This window comes from Emydura macquarii, unplaced genomic scaffold (assembly GCF_026122565.2).
Source record: "Emydura macquarii macquarii isolate MOO-44397 ecotype Brisbane River unplaced genomic scaffold, CSIRO-AGI_Emac_v2 contig_2452, whole genome shotgun sequence".
NCBI classification, from domain to species: Eukaryota; Metazoa; Chordata; order Testudines; family Chelidae; genus Emydura; species Emydura macquarii.
In genome coordinates, this window is record NW_027132589.1 from 1,779,336 (window position 1) to 1,796,677 (window position 17,342).

At 38.5% G+C, this 17,342-nt stretch overlaps 1 protein-coding gene across 4 annotated transcripts in view; it reads right to left on the reverse strand.

The window, feature by feature from the left end:
- The window catches only part of DUSP22 (dual specificity phosphatase 22), a 52,235-nt gene that overhangs the window by 13,125 nt on the left and 21,768 nt on the right, over positions 1-17,342 (reverse strand). For 3 of the 4 annotated variants that reach the window (XM_067562598.1, XM_067562600.1, XM_067562597.1), the window contains one exon: positions 4,315-4,364. The exons of the other annotated variant lie outside the window; for it this stretch is intronic. In XM_067562598.1, the coding sequence (XP_067418699.1) occupies positions 4,315-4,364 (50 nt within the window). The remainder of the gene's footprint in view (positions 1-4,314; positions 4,365-17,342) is intronic. 4 annotated transcript variants of the gene reach the window in all.

Consider the following 17,342-nt stretch of genomic DNA (forward strand, 5'->3'; position numbering starts at 1 on the left):
TTTAAAAAGAACTGCCCCACAATTAAGCAGTATTTCTCCAAGATCTAACTGCTTAGAACAGTCAGTTAAAAACTTGATGCTTTTATCTCAATTTTACTTGACCCCTTTTCCCCCCTAGATCTCTGGAAAAATGACATAGGCTGATGTATGCAGTGTACTTGTGTTATGTCGGTCTCAGGACAGAGAGGCAGACAAGGTGGGAAAATGGTCCAGTAAAAGATACTACTTCACCCATCTTGTCTCTCCAATAGGTTGATGTGTTTTTCCACATTGGCTCCAAACATCAACACATCTTCTATCTAGCATAAGTTTTGCCCACTTCCTTCTAGAACATGCTTTGGCCTGAAAAAGCATCACAGGGTAAGTGGGTGATGTGCCTTTCTCAGGGGTATTAAGTGTAGCTAACAGGGAACTTTTGGTTCAGTTTTATTAGTCATTTTCCAGGAACAGCATTCAGTATGCTGAGTCACGGAGCATCAGCCAATTTATTTGTTACAGCATCAAATTTAGATGTGGTTGTGTTCTCCCTTGAATGTTTTGTTCAAATTTCATAAAAGTTAGAAGGGAAAGCCTAATGAAGTCAAGCTTGTGGAATTCATTGCCAGTTTGTGGAGTCATGGAGCCCCAACTGTGATCAGTGAGGCAGTTCACCCCTCTTAGAGCTATTGTTTCAAGCACTCTGCCAACTCAACACTATGCTGGTTTATGTTCACTTTAATGTTTTGAAGAAGGGGTAAAAACATTTTTTATTTGAAGCTGAGATTCTGCAGCATGAAGTAAACTCCATAGCCAGTGCAACGGCTGGAGAACAGAAAGTGCCCCTGGAATAGCAATGTCTCCTATGTTAACAATGAAACAACAAATTGATATTTGTTACAAAAAAGTGTCAGACAGCAGTGCTGATTAACAATCTACTCACTGGACTGACAATTCAGTGTAAAGACAATTTATTATACAATGTCCAACTTTCACATTTCTACTTGCCAACTTAATTAATATTATGAACTGCCACTTCTTCATAATATCGTCACTGGGCACATCCCACACAAACTAAAGCTGAGTCAGTGAAAGGCCTCTACAGTCATGTTTTAATAGTTATCCACACTTATTCAATGATAAAGAAGGTAATCTGATACAAATTAGATGGGGAATTTTCCATGTCAGCTCTACTCTTCAGTGTTTAGGTGAGCTTTCAGAAATACTACAGGGATTTAAAAAAACGTAAGTAGGAAAAGCAATTTAGTGGTATTGTCTCTTCAACAATCCAACTTGTAATAGTCAATGACTAAGAACTACCTAGCCTTTCTGTACAATTCGTTGGCATTTTGCTGCTGTAGCACTATCAGACAGGCTGGCTGTAATATTCAATCTAAGCCAAAAGGAAGGTTCAAAAGGCAACCATGAAGCCCAATAGGCTAGCATAACAGGGTGTTAATTCCCTAGAAACTCATGGTACAGAAGTAAGGAGGAGCATGGAAGGGTACATTTAATTTCTACAGAATTAATTTTGAAGTAGCAAGTTCCTTAGGAGAGGGCATTGTCAGGAAAAGCAATGGTCAGCAGAAGTTAATGGTCTGAGGCCAAATTCTCACCGCTGAAGCCAAACTCATATTAAGCTCCAAGGAAATGACCTAAGTCTCAATAATGATTGCTTAATTCAAATTCTAAGCAGGAGCAGAAAATGCTAGTAGAACCAAATCTTCAAACAGTTTCAATGAATGTGTGCATATTCTATTTTTACTCTTGTATTTTATTGGCAACTAATATCTCCCAAGAACAAGAGAACCCTTAATATGCTTACTGTAAGTGCATGTATATTATACAGGTTGAAAAAGAAAGTTGCTGGAGGAAAAAATAACTAATGTGAACTATAGTTAGCAAATCCATAGTCCACATCCCCAAGATCCCCTCTGACCAAGCATTAATCAAGCTGGTTCTCCTTCAACAAATGCTGCAGTTGCAGAAAAGCAGTATCACCATCTCTGAAGAATTTTACCTGAAAAGCCATCTGCTGAGGGATACAGACAAGCATCTTATGTGATCCTAGTCAACATCATTTGGCAGCAACCACTAGGGTAAAAGCACTTTATATGCAACAGAACAAGGCTATTCTTTTCCTCTGCAGCTGCCAGCCTCACTCTCTGAGAAGGAGAGAGACGCAAAAAAAAAAAAAAAAGAAGGACAGAGCCCTTCTTCCCCCCGACCTTCCCTCCCTAAACACGCTATATTTTTAACCAAAGTTTGATAAGATTATATTACATTATTATGATCTGAACAAAATCAGCTTCCTTTGACCTCATGAAGTTTTTACATTAAAAGCAAGAAACACCAGTATTTATAGACACCGTGCATTCATTATACTTGAACTTTTCTATCACATTAAAAAAAAAAAAAAGAAGTCAGTTACTCATCAAATTTTATTTTAAGTGATCAAGGTATCAGTATCAGAAGTAACAAAATTTGTTTGCAACCCTCTGACACCAAAGCAAGAACCATAGATGCTTGCAGCATAACAGAAACAATACTCATGCAAATACCCTGTCTTCTTATTAATGCTTTAAGAGTCTTGGTACAGTGCCAGAAAGTTAATTGCTTTTGAATAATATAGGTTGCTTTTCAATGTATTTCCTTGATATGCCATGACTAGGGCTGGTTGCATTATATGCATAATTAACATTCACTGCAAATTTTGTCCCCTTTCTGTTCACAAATTGGTCCTGATTTCTACTAACATAGAAGGCAGATTTGCAAACATTTTTACAACTATCAGTGGATCTCTGAATACTGACAAACCATTAACAACAAATGGGGCCTCTGTAATTTCTTAACTTTCTTCCTTCATAAAAGAAATAAGCCTTCACAATTTTAAGGCCACAAAAGCAAGAAATTGTCCATATACCTGTCCTCCCACAAAACAATGCACAAAATTGCTTCCATAATTACTGCCTTAGTTCTGAAAGTCCTATTCTGTTCTGTAACCTGTATTCCCACTTAGTAGCATATGGGCTACTATTGTTTTTCAGGGACTTATACACTCAGTCTGATTTTTAGAGGCACTGAGAACTTGCAGCTTTCATTGACTATAGTTGCATTTGAGGGTGCTCTACATCTCTGGGTGGGGAAACAGGCTCATGGTCTGTTCTCACTACACAAAATTGTGTTAAAATGGATTTTTACAATTGCAGAAACATGCCAATGAAAAGAGTGAAAAGAACGCTTAAGAAACATCACGTGTCATGTTGGAATCTCTCCAAGGTATGAGAAACAAATATTCTAAAAATATCCACTGAAAGCATCAGCTGGAATATTGCTCTGATCTGAGAGAAAAAGCAGTGCTGCATTTCCTTCCGTATGTACCTTTCAACTACTTCTGTTTTTCTACATAACTCGCTAGCAGGAAGTGGCTGAAACCCGCTCACCTCTCCTCAACATAAACAGTGAGCACTAGAAGAAAGATTTGGTCGCCATCCAAGTATTCTTATGAAATATGTTTTGATTACTCTTTAAGATCATGATTTCCTACATACTATCAATTCAAAGATTCAGAATGTTAAACCCAGGGTCAGCTCAACTAATTTTCAGGACAGTTACATGGCCAGTAAATATTAAAAAGGGAGGGAAAAAAAGCCTGAAAATGGGACACTGCAGCTCCACAGATACATTCCTATTGCAAGAATCATGAGACCATTGGAATTGCCATACTAGATCAGGCCTAGTACAGTACCGTCTCCAACAGTGGCCAGCACCAGGTGATTTGGAGAAAGGTGTAAGAACCCTAAAGAAAGAAGACATGCCATAACCTCCACTCCACATGTCTTATCCCTCCCTGCCTCTAAAATGTAGAGATTGGCTAAGGCTATGTCTGTACCAGAAATGTTATAGCAACACAGCTGCAGCACTGCAGCTGCACTGCTGTGGTGCGGTTTTTCCATTGCTGTAGCAAATACAACTCTCCAAAAGTGGTTGATTGGTCAACAAAACAATTTTTCCATCAACCATAGCCCTGAGAGATGTAGTTAAGCTAACCTAACTTTGCAGCATAGACCAAGATTTAATATCCCTCTCAAAATTGTTGCCTTCATTATAATAACTCTGGATATTCTTGGTAGCAAAGCAGACATGCCAAGTATGAAAGCATTTTTTAAAAGGCCTACTCTTCTCTGTTATCTCAATATAAATCAGGAGTAACACCACCTAACCCAACAAGTTTAAACCTACATTGGTGTAAAATTGGTGTGTGAGATCAGAATCAGGTCCTTTAGCTTATTTCAAAACAAGCATTAGTACGGAATTAAAAAAACCCGAAAAACTTACAAATTCTGCGAGGGTGAATCGGCAGCTGGAATGCACAGATACTTCACTCCCTATATGCAGAAGTAAACAGGAATGAGAACACAATATTAAGACAGAAGCATAATGCTCACAGATCAATGGGCAAATTCTGCTCTAGTATACATGCAGCTCCATTGATTATGAAAGAGTTGTAGTATTGTCGATAGCTGCAGATTTTGCCTGATCTGCCCATATTTAAAAAGACAAGGTGGGTGAGGTAATATTTTTTATTATACCAACTTCTGTTGGTGAGAAAGACAAGCTTTCAAGCTTATACAGAGCTCTTCTTGAGGTCTGTGTCAGCTTCCATATGAAGAGAGATTAAAAAGACTGCTACTGTTCAGCCTGGAAAAAAAGACAAGTAAGGGGGATACGATAGACGTCTATAAAATCATGAATGGTGTGGAGAAAGTGAACAAGAGAGTTATTTACCCCTTCACATAGCACAAGAACCAGGAGGGTCACACAGTGAAATTAGTAGGCAGCAGGTTTAAGACAAACAAAAGGAAGTACTTCTTCACACAACGCACAGTCAGCCTGTGGATCTTGTTCATGGATAGGTCCATCAATGGCTTTTAGCCAAGATGGTCAGGAATGCAAGCCCATGCTCTGGGTGTCCCCAAGTCTCTGACTGCCAGATGCCAGAACTGGAGGACAAGGGATGGCTCACTCGATTATTGTCTGTTCTGTTCATTTTCTTTGAAGCATCTGGCATTGATCTCTGTCAGAAGACAGGATTCTGGGCTAGATGGATGATTGGCCATCCTGGGTCAGACCATTCTTATGTGATGTACCTCACCCACACTGTTTCTTTAGCATTCTGGGACCAATACTGCTACAACAATACTGCATACAGATTTAAAAAGTTGTTTTCACAAGTCTTTTGTGGCTAAGAAACAGACAACTTAATCATGTTTACCCCAAAGATCCTTAAGTGAATTCTTTAAACGGCAGAATCTTTATTAGAAAGATGTAAAACTTTTGTTACATTCATTGTCCTAAACATGCTAGTCTTGTTATGTTTCACAGGAAACTAAGTCATATCTTATGCATTTCTTACTTTATCAAAATGAACGCTGAAAATGAAATTTGTGAAAAACTATTTTTTCTCATGCAGCATGCCACATTCATTTGTTTTCCCCTTACCTAGTTAGCAACACAATAAAAAAAAAGAGGAGGACATTTTGGAAGAGAAATCGGTTATTTTTTGAAAGCAATGACTTTAAAACTCAGACATCTTCCAATAAGAAGTCCTCACTTTATTAGTCAGCTATTATCATAACAAATGATGTACTGAAATGGGGAACTACAATATATATTCTTAGAAGAACTCGGTCTGAAAAGCCAAGTAGGCAATGCCTTTTCAGGAGTGTTTTACAAAGGGCCAGAGGAAGAAGTCTAAAAAAGTAGCTTGGACAATAAAGTAATAGATAAGTAACAAATAAAAAGCGTTTTGACAACAGAAGTTATTACTCCATACAAATATAGTATAGTTTTAAATATATCTAGTCACTCCCCTCTTTGAAGACATCTGCAGGAGTTCAGATGGTGATCAAGCTCACCATGACCTCCTCAAATATACAACTCTGACCAGGCCATGATTTCCAACACCACCTCTCGCTATTCCACACCTGAGCCAACAAACCACTGATGCTTCAACAGCTATGTTCTCAATCTGAAAAACCAGAGGTGGTATGTCAGAGCAAGCCAATGCATTCCTCACAACCATTCCACTATCCCTTTCCCACCTCCTTGTGGTCCTTTGATCCATCTGTGAATTGCCAGCTAATTTCCACCGCAAACTGTCAATGGTTCACTGGCTGAGGAGTGGCACATCCAGAGCTTGGGGATTACTGGAAGTGTGGAAGGCCACAGCTGGGGGAGAGGGGAATATTTGAAGGAGGGTTTACAGTGAGTGCTCACAGGTGAGGAAGTGCAATTTCAGCTGAGCTCCTGTAGAGTGGGAGATGGTAACATTTGGGGAAGGCTGTGGGCATGACAAAACATGGCTGGCAGAAGAGAAGAGATTCAGCTGGTGAACCAGAGAGGCTTGCCAGCTCAATGGCATCTTTGATATTGGTCAAAAAATGAAAAGTGTCAAACAGGACCATGCAGCTTTAATTTTGGACTTATGAGGACTACTCAAATGAGTACGTTTTGCAGAATTAGGCCCTACTTTTGCTGAAAACTGGCAATTTACCCTTTCAGGCCACATTAAACGCTCCTCTCTCCTTTGGACAGTTCAGTACCAGGAGCCCAGTACTCATTAGCTATCCTTCAACAAGGCAGAAGAGAGAAATGAAAAGAAGAGGAGGGTGGGGGGGAGAAGGAAACATATTGAGACCAGCATTGTACCGTACAATTAAGGTTCAATCCCATCGTCATTTAAGTAGTCCCACTGATTTCAACAGACGTCACTGATGCTGAATGCTTCCAATAGCCCAGCTCAGAGGGGCTTTCAGAAAATGTTCACTTTAAAAGAAGAAGTACTGTCAGTTTTTAGAGTACACAGTGTTCTTATCTGTCACAGCTGGCTGATTCCCACTCTGAGTGATGCCAACCTGATGTGAATTCACAGCTACCACAGAACCACACGTAAGCATGAAACTAGCCTGCAAGAGACCACATATTGTGCTAAATCGCTCCTCCGGGGCTCGATCCTGGGAGCTGCAACTCCCAATAAAGCCAGTGGGAGGTACTCATCACCACTCAGGACCAGGTTTAGTCAGGTTAATGGGGCCATTCAACACATATATGGTTAAAGGTGCTGGGATTCTGTGCTTTACCAATGCATGCAGCCTTGAAGCATTTTGGAAGGTGGTAGTAATGAACTCCCCTCCCCATGCCTCCCAGGAAATCACACATCCCTCCTCCCCCAAACAGGCAAATAACTAATATATAATAGAAAAATTATGGGTGAGATTTCAGAAGTGCTCAGTGTTAGCCTCTCTCTGTTCCACAGAAATCAACAGCAAAACTCCAAACAACTTCAACTGGAGCACAGTTAGGACAGCACTGACCAACTTTTTAAAATCCCACCCTATAATCAAATTTTGATCCTAGATGGCTTAAAAATCTTACAATCCAAAGCATTCATTTTAACTGTATGAATAAAACAGAGGGACTAGAATGGTTGGTATTGGGCAGGTGTTTGTAAATGAAACACTTCGGCCACTGTCAAACAGAGAGAAGTATTGCTGCTACTAACTAGACTTGCCATGCTGAATTACCTTTTCTTCATGTTCTTTTGATATTTTTACAAACTTAGTGCACTTTTTAAAAAGATATTGGCAACAGGACGTTATTTAATTTCTGAATCCTGTTGTCTATGTGATAATAAAAAAAAACCACCCGAGATCGTAATGTTCTTGTGCAGTTATGCCCCAGAGACATCACTGTCCTTCCTGTATACATACAATGCAGATAACATCTAAGAATTGTCCCAAAGGGACCTCTAACCAAAGCAGAACAGTTTGTCAACGTAACAAGTAAATACTGAAGACTAATGAACAAGCTATGAGCAACTGAAAATCTTAGTGTGCAAAAATGCCATAGGCTTCACAATGTCAGTAGTGTTTGTTACAGAAGTGTCTGTTTCCTTGCTGAGGTGTGAGTTCATTGTGACAAAACAGACTGGGCCTGATCATAAGATCGATGAAATCAATGGAATGATTTCCATGCCTGTATGGACCTTGGATCAGTCTTAGGGATTTATTCAGTAAGCTGTAATATTGCTAGAAAATGTTTAGAATAAACCCTACTATATGATTTAACAGGATTTAAACTAATAATATGAACAAAGATGGGTAGGCAAACTAAACATTTAGTGTGTGTAACTTCCAGTACTTCTTTTAAAAAGAAACTTGCATTTTGTCATCTGGTAGAAAGACATGACTTTTCAGTGAAAAAAATGGATTTAGGTTCCAGCAGTCTAGTTCCACTCATTAAATTTGTTGTCAAGTTCATAGAATATTTGCCCTTCTCAAAAATGGAATGTTTTGTTTAGATCAGAGACAAAACTTTATTACAAGAGTTGATGAAAAAGCAGATATTACAAATCCAACATGAAAGAAAGAATCCATATTAATTACTTAATGCTGCAGTTGGTATATTCATGCTGAAATATTCCTTCAGTTGATATCTTGCACTCCAACATTTTCTTTCTTTCTTTCTCCTGCCAAACAAACCCTTTCCTGGATGAAATTAAACCAGCTGTTTCAAGAAACTAAAATTAAATATTTTCTATGATTTATGAAAGATGGCATATACACATGTTGCCAAAAAGCAAACCAAATTCTATGCTCCAACTGAAAAATAAACTCTCAGTAGTTTACCACACAAGTTCAAGTGTTCATACAAACTTCCTACATCTATACATATGCTGAATAACCAAATACCAATATATCACAGTGCTTTCTCATGGCCACTTCTTAATTCAGTGCTATCTGTTCTCCATTTGTTGCTTGTACATCCTTATCATCCCCACTTGCGCACACAGAAAATGAATGTAAGATTTTTTCTTAAGGTTATCGATATTAGTTAGTTTTCATATGATGCCAGAAGCAATTGAGGTCACACATGTTTCTTCCAGTTCAGTTAAAGATACGTGATAGACTGAAAAGCCAATATACTAAAAGATCTTTTTTTTTTTTTTCAGTTTTCTATTTCAGCAGACACAGTAACCACCAAAACTAGAATTTTGTCTCTTAGGCCCTGAAACTAAAGGCTACAGTTAAACCGATACAGTGAGAGCTAACAAAACCAGAACAAGTATTCTGATTTCAAGATTGTCAAAGCTGAAACAAGCGAGAGTTAAGTAAAATTTCTAAAATTCACTGTTATTTGTGAAACAACTGCTATGCTTGCACCATTTCACCATACATCGTAAAATAAAGCCAAATTTGTTACACTGTCTCTCTCAAGTTTTCAAAAATGAAAAACAAAATTTAAATATATATTTTATATAGTCAGGGTTTACACTGAAAGCTAATAAAAACCTATCAACTGAAGAGCAAATATGTTACAACTTCTAATTATTTTAGGGGTAATTACCTATTAAGATCTGAAGATTGCACACTTGTTTAACGTTTGGATTCAATAAAAACATTATAAAATCTCTTTCTAATTTGGAATGTTGTCAGCTTTTTTAAGTCAACATTTTGGAATTACATTCAATACTTCATATAATGCACAACTTAGAAGTTCAGGAAAAACAATGAGTACTTTTATGACACAGTTTAATTTTTCCTTATTCTACTTATCTGTGGCTAATTTGAAATTTAAAAAAAAATAGTGGACGTTAGTCTCCTAGCTTTATTTATCAACTAAACAAGACAACAACTGGCATTTGAATTTTCCTATGTAGAAGATGACTTTGCAGTAGTAAAATGATGCAACCACATCTAGTGCAGTTGAGATAACAGGTCTGCATGTCAGAATGGGAAATCCAAACAGCACGTTGCAGATTTCATCTTGACAAAAGCAATACCAAGAATCTCCACCAAGAATAAGCTTATAGAAGCATGACAAAACATGTATGTCCTGTTACTTCTTCAGGTTACAAGCATAAGATAATTTATTATAATCAAAGACACATTCTGAATTCACTAAGTATGATGCATGATTTCATTAATAGTTAATAATAAATAATTAATTTAAATCAATAGTATTGTATGGTGTATTCAGAGGTATAAAAAAATCTTTAGTAAGGTATTTGGGTGTTTTTGCTTTAACGATTTTGAGTAATCTAGCAACACTACATGCGGGGTAGAGAGGAGGGAAAGGGTTATAGGACTTAAAAACAAAGACTCAATGTGAAGTTACAACCAAGATAGAGGGGTAACTGTGTTAGTCTGTATACAGCAAAAACAACGAGAGTCCTGTAAAGCCTAACAAATTTAATTTCTGCAACCCACGAAAGCTTATGCCTGCAGAAATTAAATTTGTTAGTCTTTAAAGTGCTACAGGACTCTCATTGTTTTAACCAAGATAGAGTTTAACTTCAATACTGTATCCCCTTTGAAAGTTCTCCTGAGTTTTGTAACTTTAACACCTCCATTGTCAATCAGTGGTGGGAGGTGTCAGAGAGAAAGAGAAAAATACGAAGCTTGGAGTTGTCCAAAAACACCACCACAATTTCTATTCTAAAATCATTATTTTTTTAAAGATAAATGTTACATTTTTGGCATTAAACTTCTCGGTATTTAAATTTATGTAAAGATACCATCAACGACTTCCAAGAAATTCTTTTTTTTTTTCTAAACCAAAACCCCTCAGCTTAAATTTGTGAACCCAGATGCAAATAGGAAACCTCTAGCACCTGGCAAGTTCTTTCAGGTTAGTCAAAAGCCATGTGTTAATCTGACTTGTCAGATCAACAGATGAGGATGGGAGCACTTATTTTTGTTTAGGGGCATTTCAGCAAAAAAGCTAAAGTGGGAAACAGCCAGCAGATAAGGTTTCCTCAAGGCAAACCAACAAGAGGTTACCAAAAGTTTTGTCCAGTACAGCTACAGAACCACCTAACTGAAAACCATTCAACCGTTGTTTGTCCTTTCAGTTACTTTCTGGAGCAGTTACAAATGCTGTTAATTTTATTAATGACTCATAGAAAAAACATTTATGTTTCAGCAATAAATATTCATTGACCACACTGTAGTTATTTCATGTTTGCTTTTGAAAGTATCAAATAAATGAAATTGGCTTTTGGGGAATCTGAACTACTAAAGCTGGAAGATCCTGTAATATTTATGTTCAAAGCACTTGATTCCCTATGGATCCTAAATAGCATCCTTATGACGTTTTTTCAGATTTAAAAAATAAATGAATCATTAAGATCAGAAACAGATATACCTTAAACAAAGAGAGCACTATCAGGGCACTGCAGCAATTGAACAAAGGTTTTAATGACAAGATTTTTATTTAGACAGAGTTGCACAAGTTACTTTTAATTCTGATCCTGTGGTTCCTTGTCACTGTTCACCTAGCCTGTGTGCTTATATTGTAAACTTTTCAGGGCCAGGACCAAGCCTGCCTAACTGTTTGAGCACCACCTCGCATAACTGGTCCCTAACACAAATTGGGGGTGTCTGGGTGCTGCAATCGAACTCAACTAATGTATCCCAGGCCATTATTCAGTTAGTGGGAACACTGGTAGATAAGCAGTATTTTTAGACATGGAAATTAACACACTTACCACATCTTCTCCTATGTAGATTTAGAAGGGCTCACTGTATTCCAGTAAACATGATATTCAAGAGGGTTATACCTGAATACTGACAATAATGAAAACTGAAAGTATGGGTCAGTACTGACCCATACTTTCAACAGCTTAACCCCTAGTAGAGGTATTTCATTAGTGGTAAGATTCTACAGTCTCCCTTCCACCAGTGCTACCCAACAAGAGGCTGGTGTTGGCCTAGAAGATGGAATAACTAGGGAAACTAAAGGATGAACTTATTCGGTATATCACTTCAGCAATCTCTACCACAGATGAGTAACGATGAGTGCCCAACTTGAGACACTACAGGGACCCGATACCAAGGGTGAGTGCTCAGCACTTCCTAGAATTCAGGCCTCCTTCAGGTGTCTCAAAGTGGACATCCAAAATCACTAGTCACTTCTGAGAAGTCAGGTCAGAGTTCCCAATTCCTCATGAACTAAGCCAAAGTCAGACAGGACTGTATTTTAAATAAAGGAGTCTTCTGGCACTACAAACACTGGGGGGAAAAATGGTAGCTATTTTGCTCAGCAGTCTTTTGAAACTTCCTATGTGGGGAAACTCTTCTTACCATGAATAAACTGTGAAACATATATGAAAATTACATTTCTGTTTCAAATGGACACTTCTGAGCTTCTTCTGGATTTTGATCAGATTGTCGAAGGATGATCGAATTTGTGACACTGGTGACATAGGAGCCCATTGGGAGATACTCAAGCAGAACAGTTTCAAACTGACTAATTACTGATTTAACAACTGGAAGAACTAATTTTCACTGTGCTAACAAACTAATGACTTGGAAATTAAAATTTGTGTATGCTGCCTTGCCAGCAGAATGCACTCTTTAAAAGTCACCCTAAGACTTTGGCCTATATACAGAAAGATTGCAGAGCCAGTATAGAAAATATGCCACTCATATTTCTTCTCATCGGTTCCTCAAGAACCGATTTATTTATTTACAAATATCTCCTTGCATCTCAAGAGCTGCTATATGCTGTACAAGTCCAGAAACTGTATTTTTTAACAATCTGGAGGTTTACACAATGAGCAGGCTAAATCTGGACTGATGCTGAACTCAAAAAATGCACGATTGATTGGTTTCCTAATGTTTCCCTATTTAGCCATTATGTGTCAGAGCAATGATGCACTTCTTGTCCAAACCAAAGACTTGTGGGTTGGTTTCTGAGCGTGGATACTCCCTTGAGATTACAGAGCTAAAAGAGAGAATGCTGATGCTTCGTTACCTTCTGCACCTGTAGTTCTATCAATTAGGGAGATGGAAATTGCTTCTTTCATCTTAACCCAGGGTTTCCCCCCAAGAATTTTGGAAATCTCTTAAAATGTATCATCAAGGGAAGAAAGAGGCTGTTTCAAAACTAAAGTTAAAGGTGGTCGTGGAAGCTTCAGGACAGGGAATATAGGGTATTAGAAAACTGAAATATAGTGGCGCTAGGACCATTTAATATTTCAGTGGAAACACTGGGCTGAGCGTGCCCCATTAATGTTTGAGGCACCAAGAGCGGATAGGTTAGGCAGCAGCAGGAATATCAGCCAAAGACTGTGTTGAAGCCCTGATCTGCTCTATGCTAAGAAACTAGCTAGAGCCTCTGGCTATCAGGAACCCAAGATAGTTACCTTTTTTAATCCAAAAGGTGTAAAGCGTACAACCACCTTAAGTCTCATATTGGAAATATTTGGTCACAAATAGAAATTCAAGAAACTTCCATGAACATCAAATCTCAGTGTAGGCCCATAACGATGCATTACGATTACCAGGGCTCAAAGTGACAAACTGACATTCTCTCTTCCAAGATAGTAGCTGTTTTAGAGAGATTGCATGGCTTTTGTTAGCAGACCAGCCACTTTGTTAAGTTTCCTCAGAACTCCTAGATCTTCCATCCAGTCCCAGTGACTTTGTCATTTATCAGCTTGTTCCAGCACCTCCTCTTTTGACTTCTCAATCCCTAACAGTGCCTGAAAAGAATAGGTACGTCCACAATATTATCTATGGTGAAAACTGACGCAAAGAAATCATTTAGCTTCTCTGTAATGTCCTCATCCTTTTACTTCCCCTCATTCTCTCACACTTACTGAGTCTGATATAAAAAGAAGATACACTTGAGTAAATAGCCAAAGATACTCTAACAATTCACTTATTCCTCTTAATTCCTACCTTATATTTTACCTGCCATAGTTTGTGTTCTTTTCTATTAGCTTCAATAGGGCTGAATTTCAATTTTTTAATAATACCTTCAAAAAGCATATGGGCTTTATTCTAAACCATCTCTTAACTGCAGGCCTCAAAGGATTTGGCACACACTTTGTTGGAGAACTATTATTTTAATCACGGAGTTCACATTAACATGCTGTCAACCTCTTGCCACTTCAGACTATCTTGATGAACCAGCATCATCGTTGCTAGCACAACTGAAAATAATAATCATGCATTAACTACTTCTGCAAACTCAAGGAGCCTGAAGCAGTGTTTTAATGTATATATACCACTATTCTGGAGATACTGTGCAGAAGATCTATATTGGTACAGTGAATGGGATCCGAATGTTTTTTTAAAAGAATAAATAACTCTGCTTCCTGCAGGTGCTCTGGTTAACTATAAAGAATGAAAAAACCCACACTACAAAATTTACATTATAGAAGAGCTAGTGAAGGAAAATGATGATGTTTCATCAGTATGAACCATAAAGTATTTCCTAAGCAGCACTCATAACTCTGTTATACGCTAATCAACTAAAGTATAATACTTTAAAAATCACTATATTAACCCTAGAGAGAAACTGATCATCATATCAGAAGCTCCAGTGACAGGACTACTTTATTGATGGACCACTTATGCAGACTTGTATCACCAAACAGGCTAGATAAATCTTATAGACCAAAGACCATACTGGTGTGTGGATTGGCTATAGACAGGTATTGCAGTTGCCTACAATGTAAAGGGAGCTATGTGCTCTTCAAAAACCCAAAAGCTCGTCCAGTTTTCTGGGATTTAAATGTAACACAACTACTTTGGCCTCACCTGGATGGTTTTAGATTAACAACTGCAACTACGTATCACTTTTTCTTCTAATACCCATGAAAAAGAAATCTATTATTTTAGAAACAGAAAGCAAACAAAAATCAGACAAGTGTGCAAAGTGCAGAACCTACACAAAGGCCAACTTCAAATGTAATTCACTGTGAGCAGAATGGTGAAGATCCAAACCTTCTGTAACAGAAGATAGTGCTACAGGCCCTCTCAATGGATAATCTTTAATTGGAACATTAAAATACCTCATGCTACTCTTCCTTTCAAGACCCATGCTTTTGATAAAATGAAAATATCTTAATTATGTCTTTACAACAAAGTACAGAACATGCTGTAATGAACCATGGCCAGTCTGCAAATGACAGAATATTGTAAATTAATGTCAGTAGAAAAGATATCCTCAGGAGATCAGGAATAGGATTCATACACTTACTGCTTCACCTCTGGTCTTGGTTAACAGCAATAAAAATGTACTGGTAACTGACAAACATTTGTTGGACTCTATAAAAAGAGCTGATGGTTTCAATTCAAATCCTGATAGACAGATGCCGCAACATACACACAGATGCCTCAACATCAGCTTAACTAGCACCTTGATCAGCAGTCTCATCACATAGACTAAGGACTGAAAGGGTATGAAGAGTGACTTCTGGCTATATAATCTATGAATAGAGGATAAGGGATGATTGGGAGCATCTAGTCTGACTTCCTGTACAACACAGCCCTTAGGACTTCCCTGAAGTAATCCCTGTTTGAACTAGAGTACATCTTCTAAAAAAAATTCCAGGCTTGATTTAAAAATCCTAGGCATCGAAAATCCATCCCAAACCTTGATAAATTGTTCCAATGGTCAATTACCCTCACTGTTCAAAAAATGTGCATCTTATTTCTAGTCTGAATTTGTCTAAGCTCCAACTTCCAGACACTGGATCTTGTTATATCTTTGTTGGATGGACTGAGGAGCCCTCTATTATTGAATTTCTGTTCCCTATGCAAGTCCTTATAGACTGTGATGAAATCACTAACATTCTCTTTGTCAGGCTAAGCTAATGCTTGAAGACAGGCTAATAGTAACTACCGAGGCCCTGCTCCAAAGAACTGCACTGGTTAAAATAAAAGAACTCAAATGCCCTCTCTCAGCCCTGGTCTACACTGACCTAGCAATTCAGTGGCAGTCGACGGGAGTTATGCAAGCTACGCAGAGTAGCTTGCGTAACTCCCGTTGACTGCTGTGCTTCCTTTCTGCGCAGTGTCTTCACTGCACTGTGCCGATGGGAACCGCGTTCCCGTAGACGCAGCGCTACACCACTTGAGGGGGTAGTTTACCAGTGTCGACTTCTGGATCGATTGAGTGGGTCTTCACTGACCGCTCAATCGATCCAGCTAGGTCAATCAGACGGCAGCGACTTTGCCGCCATCAGTATAGACATACCCTCAGCATTTACATTGTGCTGCTCACTGCAGGGCCTGAGTACCCCCAATGAATAAATGCAACACACGAATGCAATAAAATACAAATTTACACTGTGAAACAATGTCGGGGAAGCTCGTACTGCTGCTGCCAGTATTGTATCTGCTGTAGGACAGATTCAAAGAATGCCAATTGAGAGACTTCAACAGGGTTTCAATTAGGCCCCTTGTAATAACTTGTTATCCCCTTTCAGTCCACAGCAACAGAAGTGATAGCTGTAAAAATCTGGTTTAAGAAGCATGTGTTGGCATTGCTAATGGAGTCCTTGTAGATTCTTGTCTTCAGGGATTTCAGAGTGCATGTGGACAACAACTCTAATGGCCTGAGTTTTCCTGAAAGACATGAACTTTCTGGGTGTTCCACCGCAAAGAGCAAAGTTCCCTCAGGGCTGGTTACACATTTGTTCTCATCTCTGGGTTTTGTCTGAAGATCAGATATTTTGATCACACCACTTGGTGGGGTCTGACCATCAATCTGTGCATGTGGACGTTCAATCTATTCCAAACCTGTGTCACCCCAGAGCTCATTCCTCCCTGCATCAGAGGCACTGATGCTAAGGCATAGCTGACATCCCCTTCCAGCCATGGAATCCATCAGGTCATTCACAGATATCTTTTAGAGGAGACTCCCTGCTCCCCAGTTCCTTGCCATTTTCCTTGCCCAGAAAGCATTGGGATGAATATTCGGAATTTGAACCATCCGAGCAGCAGACTGGAGAGATGATGGAGTGAAATCTAAGCAGCTTCTATGATAGATCTGTATGTCCACATAAAATCCGAAGAACAATCATCTGTGAGCGTACAAGTTCTGCCTCCGCTCTGGATGAATGCTCGAATGATACTGCCAAGCTGACATGTCAGAGATACCTATTCTTTACCCAGGCAAAAACAGAAATGATGCTGGTAGGTAGAAGATGGTGGCCTGTGTGCCCCTGTTTACTGAGGGCACTCATTTGAAGTAGTTCACTTTCTTTATCAAACCTTTTACTTCCTTTTGTGCTGGATCCACCATAACCAGTTCCATCTGTTTTATTCTAATAAACTTTTAAGAATGTCTTATTAAATTATAAATGCCTATATGTATTGTTAGGATACCTGTATGGTGATGGCATTCAGCATTTGGATTGCTTCTATAATGGGGCTTCATAAACTCCAATTAATTACAGCCTCTATTTTTAAGAAGATAGAACTAGTTTACATTGAAATAGTGCTATATACACAGAGCAAAAAAACTAAGTAGGCAATAATGCTTAGTTAATAGTGCTGTTAAATAAT